General features: G+C 44.3%; 2 protein-coding genes across 4 annotated transcripts; both read right to left on the reverse strand.

Moving 5' to 3' along the window:
- Window positions 1-922: 922 nt before the first annotated feature.
- TMEM81 (transmembrane protein 81) lies at window positions 923-1,711 on the reverse strand. Its single transcript, XM_074925779.1, has one exon. The coding sequence runs from the start codon at window positions 1,709-1,711 to the stop codon at window positions 923-925; it is 789 nt and encodes a 262-aa protein (XP_074781880.1).
- A 1,593-nt stretch (window positions 1,712-3,304) lies between these two features.
- RBBP5 (RB binding protein 5, histone lysine methyltransferase complex subunit) lies at window positions 3,305-13,926 on the reverse strand. 3 transcript variants are annotated; one of them, XM_074925558.1, is made up of 14 exons: window positions 13,776-13,926; window positions 13,558-13,583; window positions 13,273-13,445; window positions 12,738-12,878; window positions 12,154-12,316; window positions 11,589-11,698; window positions 11,304-11,423; window positions 10,857-11,010; window positions 10,680-10,751; window positions 10,098-10,215; window positions 9,313-9,382; window positions 8,969-9,198; window positions 8,592-8,669; window positions 3,305-5,172 (listed from the first exon to the last, which is right to left on the reverse strand). In XM_074925558.1, exons 1-14 carry the CDS (start codon window positions 13,792-13,794, stop codon window positions 5,144-5,146), a joined length of 1,503 nt encoding a protein of 500 aa, XP_074781659.1. In that variant the 5' UTR covers window positions 13,795-13,926; the 3' UTR covers window positions 3,305-5,143. The 3 variants fall into 3 exon arrangements, with proteins under 3 accessions (XP_074781659.1, XP_074781658.1, XP_074781657.1); XM_074925557.1 differs by having other exon boundaries at window positions 3,305-5,169; window positions 8,475-8,669; window positions 13,776-13,924; XM_074925556.1 differs by having other exon boundaries at window positions 8,475-8,669; window positions 13,776-13,924.
- Between the last annotated feature and the right edge of the window lie 620 nt (window positions 13,927-14,546).

Consider the following 14,546-nt stretch of genomic DNA (forward strand, 5'->3'; position numbering starts at 1 on the left):
AGTTGCTGCATGTTTTATACTTATTAATCACCAAGAAAAATGAAAGATCCCCAAGCCCACTGAACGATTCCTTTCCTCCCCCTTTAAAGATTTTAGGAATGAGCTCAGCTCTGAGTCATGATTAAAAACATCCAGTTATATTCCTGAGCAGCAGAGCTCCAATTGAAGATTTGCTTGTGCTACCCAATGCTCCCTGCTTCGCTATTCCGCACTACAAAGGAAACAGGGCAAGCTCCAAGCTATTGCTTGAAGATACTTTACAGTTTTCCAGGCTCTAGTAGAAGGAGATAAATCTCTCTAGAGGAGACAGGCAGAGGTGGTTGGCCCCTCGTCCCCACAGTGCCCCACAGCTACGGAGACCACTCGGATCTGATGGAAAGGACACCAGCCAGCCAGGAAACCTGGTTGTCAGCCCACCTCAAAAGTGTCCTTGTTTCTTTGCACCTCTTGCTGGAAAATCACCATCTACCAAACAGCGATCGGTGTCAGCTCACACCACCACAGAGTTCTTGGCAAGGCAGGAGAAATTTGAAGAAATAAGACAGGAATAAGGATCACAAGTTATGAGCTAAATAAAAACTCCCCAGACATCTAGAGGTAAAATAAAAGCCCCTTAGAGAAGCACAGCAAGGTAGTTAACAGTGAGCAGTTCTCTGTGGCTCAGCATCCTCTAAACTCCCATCTGGACCATTCCTTTCACACAATGTGGAGGCAAACTGCCCTGCCCCATCTGGAGCTACTGTCTGCACTACTCCATTTCCACCTCTGGTTCTACAGTCCTGTAGAAGCTTCAGAAAATATCTGGTAATAAACTGTGTCAGCCAGAAAAAAAAAAAAAAAAAAAAAATTACAAACACCATGAAATACGGCATCAGTACTAATGAAGAGACAGAGACAAGAAATTGCATTACATCTCAGTTCATTACTTTGCAGCTCTCCTTCTCAACATCTTCCGCAAGAAGCAGAGCGCCATGCTCACCAAGACTCCCCCTATCATTCCACTTCCAACTCCTACCAAGCATTCATAAAACAATTCTCCTTGACAAAAGTGCTGCTCTTCTTGCACTTCTTCATGGGTGCGGTTTTCTGTGGGTTCTCCCTGCTTCTTTGCTGTTAACTTCTGTTCCCAAGTCAAGAATTTTTGAAAGTTCAGATCCACCAAATCATTCTGGATCACTGTGACCCCAAAGTAGACCCTCTTGATGATTCTGAACGTCTTCGACATCTGCACATCGCATCGGTAAGTCCCTGCATCAGACTCCTTGGTAGGGGAAAATCTGATGACGGAATCAGGGTTTTTGAAAGGTTTGAACAGTGCATCGTTTGTGGTGATAAGGCCTCGGGCAAGCCTCCACTTATAGCTATAGGCTCGGCTCCCCAAGCCGGCGGTGCCCGAGGTCAGGCAGCTGAACTGGAAGGGTTTGCCCACAGGGACGGTGAAGTGGCGTAAGCCACAGACCCAGCTGGTCAGGCACTCGGACCTGTGCAAGCTGCAATTCCTCCTCTGGCCCTCAGCAGTGATCTCACACAGCTCCTCCAGTTTGAAGCCCAGCCCGCAGGTGACGCTGCAGGATGTGCTGTTGACCGGGATTTTCACTACAGCCGACTTCAGGTGTGCTGGGATGGTAATTTTTTGAATGGAAACTACCAATGGCAGATAGAAAGCACAAGGTAATATCCTAAGGATGTGGTTCTTCCCCAGGGTCTTCATATTGGGGTTATCAATTCGTCAGCTACTTCCTAAATCCATGCAAATTCAGCAGTCAAAAAAACCACAAAATCATTCTTTGTTAATCTTCAAACTTCGTTTTTCTGAAATCCCACCAGCATCATGTTCAAGACCTAATCCTTCCATTAGGAAAAATCCTCCAACAAGGCAGGCTTGAAGTACAACACTACCAAAAAAAAAGATGCAACACGTTACTATCTCGGCCAAAATGTGAATCGTGAATTCCAGTTCTTGTAAGTGGGCAGCAGAGTATTTTAATCCATTCTATTGCAGCCATTTGGATATAATTGACAACTTTAAAAAGATTAAGTCCTCCCTTCTCTGTAAGATTTTACATACCATTTTAGATGAATTTCCACTGTAAAGAAGTACTGTTCCAGTTTAATTTTCCCACCAAATTATAAAACAATGTAAGTAATTGCTACTGGAACCTTTAATTGCTACTGGAACCTTTAAAATAATGCTGTTGAGCATAAGGAAATCCTAATTCCTTATGCAGCACCTGTAGAGTTCCATTTTATAGCCGCATATCCCAAAATCTAAAGTACTCCTCAAATTACCCAGATCATGAAAACAACATTTCACAGTCTGGATGGTCTGATGGCACTGAAATCAAAGACAATCCAATGAGTGTTTTATCCCAGATGTAGGTGGGGCTCAGCACAGCCACCCGCATCCCCCCGTTCCCAGGGAAGCAGTGCTGATGTCACAGTCCCGCTGCCCGGGCAGAACGCAGCCCCCAAACCTTCGGAGGGAGAACAAAGAACTCCCCCAAGTCTGAAGCCAAAGCGAGTCCTCGGCATAAAAGCATGGTATGAGGCTCTTACCATCCACTGTCAGACTCAGAGGGGAGCCAACAGCACCGGCCTCAGGGCAGCGCCTAGAGGAGCCAAGAGCCTGCGCCCCACGCTCTGAGCCCCGGACAGCCACCAACTCCAGAGAGATCTGCCCAAAACCTCCACATCCCACTGATGCAGCTGTAAAACAGGAACCACTCATACACCCAGGATAATTAGTGCTCAAGTGTCCCAAAAGTATAATGCACTACTAAAAAAGTTCTTGGTGAAAAAAAAATAAAAAATAAAAAAAGTTATTTATTTTTGACGAACTGAACCACGGTCACAGTAGCTCAATAATCAGTGTCTCCTTACCAGCAACTGAATTATGGATGGCGGAAGGGATTTGGATTGCCATGTTCTTCACCAGCTCTGCTAATGAATATCCGTATTTCTCTTCCTAACACTCCTTAATTTATTAAAATGATGACTTCTGAAGATCTGTAGGTATTTTCCACCTTCAGTTTCCCTGGGGTGTGTTCAGCTCCCTCCCACACGTCTGTCTCAGCGTGCCCAGGCTGTGCTCAGGTATTCAGAGCTTTTATTGGACTACAGATTTCCTCCTCTCTCTTGAAAAGAGATCAGCCAAATGCCACACAAAAAAAACCCAACCAACACCACACCAGCCATGGTGAAGGCACAGCAGGTTTGAGTTTTCACCGGAGCTGTACTGTGAGATTCCTGAACGTTGTCACAATATAAACAACAGAGTTTGTATGGAAAAGCCAAGATTTACCCATTGACTTTAAGAAATAAAACATACCTCTTTATTTACAAACACAAAACCTAACATCACTGCTATATACTACCATCAAGCCAGTATCCGACAAATATTGTACAAAACTACAGATACCAAAAAAATAAAATAAGAGATGGAAGAAAATAAACCAAGGACATATACACTGTACAGAGAAGTTTTAACAGAAATGAAAGCTGGCGTCTGTGGCAAATCATATGCTTTAACACAACCTAGAGAACCATTGCCTGTACATCTTTTAAAGCTTGCAGGGTCAGCCACACCACATAGGGGTGGATTTCACACAACAGTGTTCCAGGAAAGATGCGAGTCATCCTACAAGCAGGAAGAACAAAGAAAACTGATACTGTACACATGGGAATGAATTTCATTAAATGAAGCAGGCCACTGTACCAAAGCCGGAAATGAAAATGCCAGTTTTAAAAAAAACCTTCTGATTTAAAATGTCTTCTCTTCCCATGCTTATATCTCATGCAAGTACTGCGCTCTTCCGACTGCAAATTTATAAATCTCTTTATGACTACTCCTCCTGGTTTTTAATGTCTGAAGGATACTTTGGAAATTTAAATACGTAGTAATAATCTCAATAACTACATCTGGGGAAAAACTGAAAGTAACTGCATAGGAACTATAAAAGTCTATAAAACAAGGGGCATTAGGAATGAAAACTTTCTTTTCATAGGTGGTTGGTCTAGTGCAGAGAGGTGTCAGGCTGTAGGTACTAGATAGAGGAAGTGTCTCTTCCCATTCCCAAAAGGAAAATATTACAACCGTCTTTAAGGAATAAAGGGTTAAAGCATGTCTGGGAATGAGCTGTTAGCATTCATCTTTCTTCCATTCTTGATCCAGATGTGGGGAAAAAAAAAAAACAAAAAAAACACCACAGAGAAAAATTGCTGTTTCAGTTTGGAGAAATATTGATTCTGGTTTTAATCTAACTGCCAGTACCTACTAGCTAAGGAGGAAACCTGCTGTTTCTGATAGGCACCTCACAGGAAAGAGAGACAGAATAAAAAGACTTGCAAGGACAGAAAGAAACTGCCAACACAGCTCTTCACATCACAGGCTAGAAGAGATCATATAAACCGAGTATTTTAACTAGAGCTATTTTCACCTCTTCCTTCTCCCAAAAGCAGAGTCATCCTTAATTTCTAAAATATCCACAATATGAAGATTCATTCTTTGCAGACTTCAGAGGGTGTGCTTGATTCTTCACAGTGGATCTCAATCCACCTGAGATGAAATCAAACCCGGCACGTGATGGGCAGCAGGGTTTCACTAAGCATGTCAGCACAGAAGACATCACAATGAGCTAACAGAAAAGCTGAGAAGGTAACACAGCTGGCATAGAAGGACTTACAACTCACTGAAATGAAAATTAACAGCAGAGAAAGGGAAGTTTGCAGGATACACAGTCATACGGCATTGGAAATAAAAATACACACTTTGGGTATTCTTCAATCCAGGAAAAAAAAAAAAAAAAATTTAAAGACAATGGCTGATAAGCTCTGGAGTGGCAGAGTGTTGGGTACCAGCTCACTTCAGAAATAGTGATATATGTCAACACAAAGGCAGTCCAATCAGTCTCTTTGCAAATCTCATGACCTGAGAGTCAGCATCTTACACTGTTCCATGAAGAGGCAGTTAAGAAGAAATGAAGGCCGTTTCCTCTTCCATATTCATTTCTTACAAAAGTCACTCCCTGAATCCATGAACAATCAGTCTGCTGTATTAATCAGTCCACTCTGACTGAGCATTTCATCTAGTTTCCACATTATGGTGCCAATATAGGAAAGAATACAGGAAGATAGAGAAGAGTCTTCATAACAATTCTGAGATTGCACCACCTGCTAAAGAGATCAAAGACAGGTGAAAAATAAGTAACCAGACTCAAACAGATGTTACCAGAAACCAGAGACCACCAAATACGGTAGCATTTCCAGGAAAAAAAAATAAAAAATAAAAAAAATAAAGAGAACGAGATTTTCTAGATAAAGCCATTCATTTTAGAATGAGATATAATCAACAAGATACTATCTGTGACAAACTGAGAGCTCCAGTATTTCTGCATTTGTATTTGAGATCCCGTGCACAGGCATGGACAAGGTGGCTAAGGAAGCTTTTACTCCGCAAAGTTGCAAGCAAACTTACCTGGTGTCCAATTTTTTAATTCATCAATCCCAAAATCTTAAGAGCAAAAGCACAACCGAAAACCACAACAAGTTCCACCTAAGTTTGGGTTAAACCAGATTACCGTTAAGATTTTATTCTAAAAGTACATAAAGTGGATCAAGCTTCTCAGTTTGTTTATACTGAAACCTGATTGTGACAGAGCAGCTTTTAGAAGCCATTTGCTGCCAGACTGCACAGCACCAGGCTCCGAGCTTGCAGAGACACACTGGCTTGTGGCACATCAGCAAACAGCTTCCAGAGGAGAAATGCTTGTTGGGCGACTGTTTTGGCGACTGATTAGTTACTTCAGAAAGTGACAGCACAGGGAACTAGCAGAATTAACAGCTTCATGCACAAGAGACGGAAAAAGCTTCAAGATCCCAGGCAGGTGGCCATTGGAATTTGGAAGTGGGTTATTTGCACACGGTGGAACACCGGCAACCCCAAGAGAAAAGTGGCTGCCCAAAACGGGAATTGTGAGTGCAAACTGGAAAGAGAACAAAGGAGGACAGGCCTGAACTTCATGGACTAGGAGGCTACTGTGTGTTTGGAAAGATCCAAGTGACAGTTTCTTTCAGTGGACAATCTGTTCTTCTCATAACATGACTCCCATAGACCCTTCCAGCACTGCCTGCCAGGATCCACCGCATGGACCTACCATATGGATCGATTAGAACCTCTTAAGTCAACAGTGCTGCAAAAGGGAGCACAATAACAGCTCCTAATGAGAGACAGAAGCCAATCACTGCAATATTATTTGCCTATAGCTCCATCCAGCTAAAGAACAAATGGAAAAATACCTTAAAGTGCTTACAGGCAACAGAGACTAGAAGTAAAATTTAGAAAGTTTTACCATCTCCAATAGATGGCTGAAAGTCGGGAACTTGGGTCTACACCCATTTGTTTGTAAGAAAAGAAAATTTTAGTGTCTAAAAACCAAAGCTAACTGTACTGCCACGGATATGCACATCCCAAGCTCAGCAGCAGTACCATCCACTGTTGTCTTTTAGAGCAAGTCAGACTATATTATAACAACAGCATGGAAACATTACAAGCAAAACCACACAAAAATCTTCCCACTATGGCTTTGCAAAGACACATAAAAAAACCCAAGGCAGGAGTCTGTCTAGAACATTGCTTCACTTGAAACGTGTTGGAGGAAATAGGAGTATTATTTTCCCAGCTCTCAGAACAGACTGATGCAACAGTGATCACAAGCTGCAGGAAGAAAGTACACTGAGATCTGTCTACAAACATAAATCAAGCAGATCAGTAAAACAAGCTGATAACAAAGTTATGGAAACATATCCTGAAAAATCTGAACAAAAATATTTGTTATTAAAACTACTTCTCTGAAAACAGACTGCTTATGCATCTACTTAAACATGGAGAAGTCAAAATATCCAGCATTGGTTTTTTGAAGTAAATGACTGAAATTTGTTTTGGAAGCCACGTTGTTAAGTGTCCCATGCATGATCTTTTCTCATTCATCTCCTTTTGCACATGGCTGTGTTAATGAGCAGCGTGATAAAAGCAAGCAATCAACAGGCCTGCTGACGAAACTACCCGTTACACTCATTTGGTCTCCAAACCAGTCTTGTCCATCCAGCATGGCACAGGAACGGTCAGGATGTGCCACAGGTGCCAGCAAAGACACCTGAGGATCCACACAATCCAGATAATTCCTTACTATCATACTTCAAAACATACTGGATGCCCCCTAATGACTTGAGGAGTCAGAAGAGAATCACCCTGTCCAGTCAATCTGACACTAGAAGCTAACTAGTACAAGGTCTAAGGATATTCTTGGCTGTTTAATTTCTGGATTTTGCAAGGTGTAGCGTGAAAGGATTAAACAAAGCTCAGAAAACGTCCACCATTTTTTCCATGTATAGACTAAGTTTCTTTTATCCCACTCCCTTTTTCCATAAATAGCAGTTACCAGTACAAGCAACGTAACAGGAGCTGAGCAGGAAGGACAATGAGCAAGGTGGGTAGCATAGGACCAGCAGTGAGGGAAGGCGGGGGGGGAAATAAAATCACTTCTGTACAGTCTAAAATCCACAGCAGCAGCTGCTGAGTTCAAGGAAATGCAAAATTTGAGCTATCAGTTGTACTGGTCTTTGAAACTGTCTATCTATCAACCCTGAGTTTTTCATTACAATATAAAAAAAAAAAAAAAAAGAGTCCACCTCACTTAATCCAAACGTACTTTCTTTACTGTGCTTGAATGAACTTTTGCCAAATAAGAAGCTGAAGCAGCAAATGAGACAGATGGAAAACACTTAGGCTCTCTGAGACTAAGTCTGGGCTCCAACAAAAGTGACTGCAACAGTCCTGCCTTAGTATACAAGCAATATATGACCAGAAAAAAAAAAAAAACAAAAACGCAGAAAAGTCCACCAAAAGCTATCCTCATTTACAGCAACTGTACTTTGTGGAATTTACCTAAGGCTGCTGTACATCCAGGAATAGAACATTCAGCTCTGAATTTTATTTCAGGGTTTTTATCAAACTGACCATCACCCATTTCTTAGTTCTGCTTACAGAACTCTTCCGTTCTTCATCACTCCGCCCAGCACTGATGGCACAAATGTCAGTATCAGCTTCAGAATCCTTCACTACTTACATTTTTTCCCCACAAAAACCAAACACTATTACTGTTTAGGTAAGAGTTGACAAAAGTTCTTGAAAAGATTAAAGTTATCAAAACATTTTTTTGCTTTTGAAATAGCTCTCATTCTGTATCAAAAACCCTACGTGCTCTTGATACGCAATAACGCAGGCAGGGATATCAGTTTTATTACAAATTTTGAAAGCACTTCCACTTGAAAAAAATTTTGCCTATCCTTGACAGCAGCTAAACATTTAGTGTGCAAGTGCAACTTGGGAAGATAAAACACTATGACTATATGAAGTCAGGGTCTGTACAAAGCAAGGCCACCAAGCAAGCCAACGACGCTCACGCTGGGTTCCTTACCTGTCAAAGGCTGTCCCAGCTCCGCCTGCACTTTACCCTTCGCTGCTCCTTCCAGAGGTAAAGCACCTCTGTCCCCTTTGTAGAGTTTCGGTTTAAATGGAGAATCTTTGTCTTTACCTTTTGATCCTTTAGGCCTGCCTGCTTGCTTCTTCTTGGATTTACCATCTCCCTTCACACCCAGCAGCGGATGGACTTCTGTGGAGAGACAACGTGTTACCAAAGCACATTAGCCCTTAGGGTGCTTAGAGCAGCACGTACAGACCTTGGTGCTAGATCCAAACAACACTGAGAGTTAGTTTTGGGATGCTTTTGCCTCATTCCTAGCTTGCAAAATGCCAGCAGATTTGCAGAGCTCGTGGCTAAATGTTTGAAGACGTGACTCCAAAGGAAGGAGAAAATTAAGGAACAACCTTCTGAACTTCTGGTCTTCAGACAAAGCTAAAAACCATCTCAGATGCAGAATAGGCACTAAACCAATGGCAGCTCCTACGCACCATCATTAGGTACTCCTTGTAGTTCAATGTTGGTGGTTTTGGGCTTCTTCTTTGGTGCCTGAGGTCCATCAGAGGAGGACTGCCTCTTCTTCTCAGAACCTAGCCCCTCATCAGTTAAAGAGCTCTGAACCGCGTCCGGTGGAGGTCCATAGGGGTTTTCTTCTGGATCCTCAACTTCAGGAGCAATGGGCAAGTAAAGCAGAGCCTTCGAGTCCTCCAGCTCTTCATCACTGTGAAGGAAAACAATTTGCTTCCATTTAAAACTAGGGGTTACGCGAATATATTATAAAGGGAATATAAGTGATAAATTTTGTATTCGTACTCTGAACAAAATAGTCTTTCACCTGCTACAGAAGGCAGCAATGGGATCCACACTAGTTACATCCACTTCTTCATCTTCTGCAGCATCAGCACCTGAGAACCAGGGAAAAAACATGAATTAAAGACAGTAAGGAAAAGACTTCAAGAATGGGACGGACTGCACTTCAATGTCTAAGCATGCAGAAGTGTGAGAACGAAAGCAGAAAACAAACCTAAAGTATTTCCTCGTAAATCCACCAGGGTTTTACTTTTCTATGTTCTGATACAGACCTATTGATATAAAACACCAGTAATAAACCTAGACAAAAGACTTCTAAACGTTTTGTTGTTTTCACTGAACTAGTTCTTAATCTGATGAAATTTATTTTAATGCTTAATTCCCACATGCCGACGTTACACTTGAATATTAGAAACTGCTAAACGACAATTAATCTAAACAGGAGAAGTGCTGCAAAGCCTGGTAGGCTGGCAACAATCCTTATTTGTTTCCAGAGTCTAACTGTAGCCTTTCACAATTTTTTGTACAGTTTTTTGGCACCACCACGTGGCCAGGTTGTGTTGCTGTCGGTTTGGTGCATGTCCATTTGCTACAGCTTTCTGCTTAAAGGCGTATTGGAGAGGGGAGCATCACCAAACAATGGTGTTTGTCAGCTGTCGGGAATCGTGTTGATTGTGTTAGTTCATACATCTTCAGTTATTCACTCCTGCTTTTTCATTTAACACCCACGTATACTAGTTTTCATTTTTACTATGGTCACGTAGTCAGAATACAAACTATTCGCTCGATAGAAATGCAGTTTATGGGTACCTGTCTGCTCTGGTTCACTTTTATCTTCATCTTCAATATCAAACTCTGACTCTCTCTCTTCATATTCTACATTTTCATCGAGCTCTTTGAAGTCAGGTGCAAAGGCACTCCAGTTTTCCTAAACCACAAATTCAAAATGATTTTCACCTTATGCAAAGGGACAACTGCCATAGCGAGGACTCATGCAGTTATGGTCTCATTCTGCATTAAAATCTCCCAAACCACTCACAAGATTACAAAAAAACAAAAATCAACCCTCATTTAGGTCCACAGTCACATGGCAAATTAGCAACCGCACAAGTTAGTTCCTATTGAAAATACAACATTCTAATATTCCTTAAATGTTGCAATTCACGTCATAAAACAAATGTATGTTCACATTTAGCTACTTCAGTTTTACAGATTTCCTGTACTTAAATGCCACATTCAGGAGGACACCATTCCCACATAAAACGTCCCTGTGATGGTATTTAAGACTTAATGCAAAACTTAACTAGTTCAGCAAGCTCTAACGTTCAACAAGGTGGTAAACATGCGTCAAGTTAGGTGGGTGAACTTAAAGAGCCAATCTGAAACACTTACCACTTGATTCTGAGCCCATATTGACACTACACCACTGGAAATAGAAGCTATGATCGGTCGGACAGGATGCCACTAGATTTATTTGAAAGAGAAAAGATGAGCTTCATTGGTAAATGGAATTAAGAAAGCTTAGTTTTCAAACTAACAAGAAACAGTAACAGCAGACGGTTTTCTTACTGCTACATCCAAGAGCAGCTCTCCTCTGGTCCCGTGGAGGATTTTCACCAGGTTTCCAATACTCTTCTCCCAGATGTACAGGGCATGCTGTCGTGCTGAACCTGCCACTATATATTCACCGTCACCAGAGAAACAGCACTTCTTCCACGGCGTCCTGGGGGCAGAGACAGCCCCACAAGTCCAACAGTTAACCAACAGCACAGTGGGGGGGAGGGAGGACCACAGGGTGGGCTCGTTCTTCAGACTGAGATCTTGCACACACTCCCATCCACAAATAACATTTAAACTTCAAATCAAACTGTGACAGACAGGTTTCAGATGAACACATCTGTCCACTGCACTGAGTAAGATACTGAACTGCCCTTCATCCAGAGACTCCCACTAGTGCTGAGCACACAAACCCCACTTTTCCAAGGGAGGCTGAGCAGCCATCCTGCTGCCTCTTACCTGTTCACTAAATCCTGCAGCTTCTGCATTGGTTCAGGCTCCCCATCCCGTCCACAAGTCAGAATTTCCCGGCCATCGTACACCCTGATTATCCGGTCAGCTGTGTTTATTAAAAAGCAGCTGCAGGAAGGAGGGCACAGAACATGCATTGCATTAAAAGACTAAGAAAATAAAAAGAATCAGAAAGAACTGTGGGGGGTTTTAAGACCTTGTATGCTCTGTCAATCTACCCTATAGTCTTCATTTCATCCTTAAAGACACTACGTGATAGATGAAGTAACTCACCTTCCTTTCCGAGCAAATTCAATCGATTTAATAGCCGTGGTGTTGCTGGTTCCAGTTGTCACTCTGAAGGAAGCAACAAGATCCTGAGTGTCTGTTTTTAAGACCAAGATCTGAAAATTAAGGAGCCAGAAGGCAATCAGTGTCTTCATTATAACTCACTCCCCTTTGGGTACCTTTCACACCAGCTACTAACCCTGACAACAGAAGCCTCAGCAATCTACACAGGAATAGTTGGGATTCTGCAACTGCAGTGCTACTACAGTTTCTGCGACAGTTCTGCGACATAAACATTAGTTTATTTACACTGGGAAAGGATCCAAGAAATACGGTCAAAAACAACAGCAACAAAGAGCTAACCCAGACCAAGGTTAGAGTCTAGAGATCTTCAAAGTGTGATGCTTTATTCAGAAGATCATATCAACACAATATCAATTACTCAAGAGACATTCAGGAAGCCTTATTTCTATATCCAAACAAAAAACACAACCCAGAAACATTAAGCATCTGGATAAAGGCAGGAAGTAATCTAAGTTATTGCATCCAGCACCACTTGCTGAAGTCTCACCTTCCCCTTGGCATTGCCCGTATAAATGTATTCCCCTCGCCTGTCAAAGGAGGCCACAACATTGAGATCAGAATCATCATCCACAGGTAGGACAACGTGTTTGGAGTCTGACAGCGTCAGCATCACCGGCGCTGACTTCATGGGACAAACCAAAACTCTGTTTCTGCAAAGCAGAAAAAGAATCTCAATCTATACCAAGAAATACAGAATACTCTACATTTTTATTATCTTAATTTGTCTTTGTTACTTTAATCACAAAACATTAAGCTAGTGTCTACTTTCATTTCCTTTTTTTCTCTGGAAGCTTCTCCAAGTTTATGTTACGCTCAATGAGACATTTCTACACACACTTCCAAGAAACATCCCTTTGTTTACTCTCCTCCCATCCTGATATTTTCATAATAAAAAGACACATGACAAATCCAGTTAGAGTCCTAATCGCAACACGATACACCAAAATCATCCGTTAGATTTGGAAAAAACACTTTGCAAACTGCAGTAAAAACATTTTAATAATTGTTCTACCAAAATAAGAGCAGTTGTACCAAAATGAGAGCATTTAATCCTTTTTTCACGGGACTTACTGGTCTCGAGGGTGGTACTGAACTTTCAAGATAGGCGAAGGAAATCGGAATCTCTGGTCACAGTCTCCAGAGAGCACATCCCACTGCGACACAATGTTATCAGTCGAAGCACTCACCAGTTTGTGACCATCTCGACTCCAGCTACAGTAACAAGAGGCAGTTCAAGGTTACTCCTTAAATACAGAAAACATACACCCACAGTTTAAAACCAGCTGACTCAGATCTGTTAGCACGGAAAATAACCTAACACCCAAAAACTTAACAGGCATAACACATTTCCACGCTCCCTCAAAGGAAACTCTCCTGAAACATAACGAAGTACCCCACAAGGAGCTGACATCTGGGCAATCAGCACACCCAGGGATTAAGGGTCATCAGGGTTCTAGAGCACCTGATGCTCAGCAAACACAGGCAAGCCCAAATTCTCAGAAAAATGAGAACAGCCTTTTGTACCTGATGCCCAGGGTACAAGCTATATTAGACTAAACAGTGAATCTGGTTGTCCTGACAAAAAAAACCACGAGCCTTTGCTCACCACAACGAGCAGACAGGGTGAATGTGAGCACTTATGATTTTGGCGATGCCCCTGGTGAGGAAGTCCCAGATGACGATGCGCCCGTCGTTGCAGCCCACGGCCAGCAGCGTGCCCCAGCGGTTGAAGGTGCAGGTCAAGGCCATGCTGATGCAGTCCAGCGTGCCATCCGCCTCCTGCGGGGAGAGGGCAGCGGAGGGGGCGGTCAGGCCGCCGCCGCCCGGTCGCCGAGCCGCTCGCAGCAGCCGGCGGGACGGGGGCAGCCCCGCGGGGCGGGGAGGACGTTACCTCGGGGTAGTTCTGGCCGAAGGATTCTGCAACGAAACGCAAAGACAGCGCTTGAGTGAGGCGCGCCCGGAGCTCCCCCCCACCCACCCCCGCGGCCCGCTCCGGCTGACCGCGCCGCTCCGCTGCCCTCCGCCGGGGCGGCGGCCCGGTACCCGCCTGCAGACAGCCCCCGGCCCGGCCCGGCCTCCCCCCGCCCGGCCCCCGCGTCCCGAACCCACCGAGCAGCTCCAGGTTCATCGCGGCCGCCGTCCCGCTCCCTCCGTCCCCGTCGCCGAAGGACCCCGCCGGGGGCCTGCGCTCCCGCCGCCGCGGCGTTCGCCTGACGAACCGCCGCTGCCCTCCTCCCCCAGCCCCGCGGCCCACCGGCCCCTCACAGCCCGGTTCCACCCGGCCCGCAGCCGCCGAGGCTCAGCGCCGCCTCCTCCCGGCGCGGCGGCGGGGCTGGGAGGGCGGCGGGGCTCAGGCAGCGCGGCGGGCAGCCCGGCGCCTGCGCGCGGAGCCTTCCGGGCGGGCCCCGCGGCCGCAGGCCCAAGGTTCCGGGGCGCGGCTGGCGGCGGAAAAAACCACCCCAAAACCCAACCAAACACCGAAAAGAGGCGAAAAAAAACCACCGAGATCGGCGGGGAGAGGCCGTTCACAGCAGCTTTATTGTGCAGCGCCCGGTAGGCGAAGACTGAACTCACAGTCGCGTCTCTTACAACACACGGAGTCGGGGAGGGGGGGGGGGGGTGATTAGTACCGCGCGGATCAGATACAAAAAATACCAACATGAAGAATAATAATAATAAAATACAGCGGTTGAGCTCGGTGATTCCGGTTATTGCACTTTCTCGTTCGCGCTCGGTAAGCCTGTTACATTTTCCTTTAACGCCGTAACGCACCAGGCCTGGCCCCAGCAGGACCCCGTTCCCCCTGGCCGCTGTAAGAACATTTAGTGCTATTTTATTTTTAAGCCCCGAAGGAGTTGGAAGCAGATAAAAAGCCACTTT

This window comes from Athene noctua, chromosome 23 (genome assembly GCF_965140245.1).
Source record: "Athene noctua chromosome 23, bAthNoc1.hap1.1, whole genome shotgun sequence".
Taxonomy (NCBI): Eukaryota; Metazoa; Chordata; class Aves; order Strigiformes; family Strigidae; genus Athene; species Athene noctua.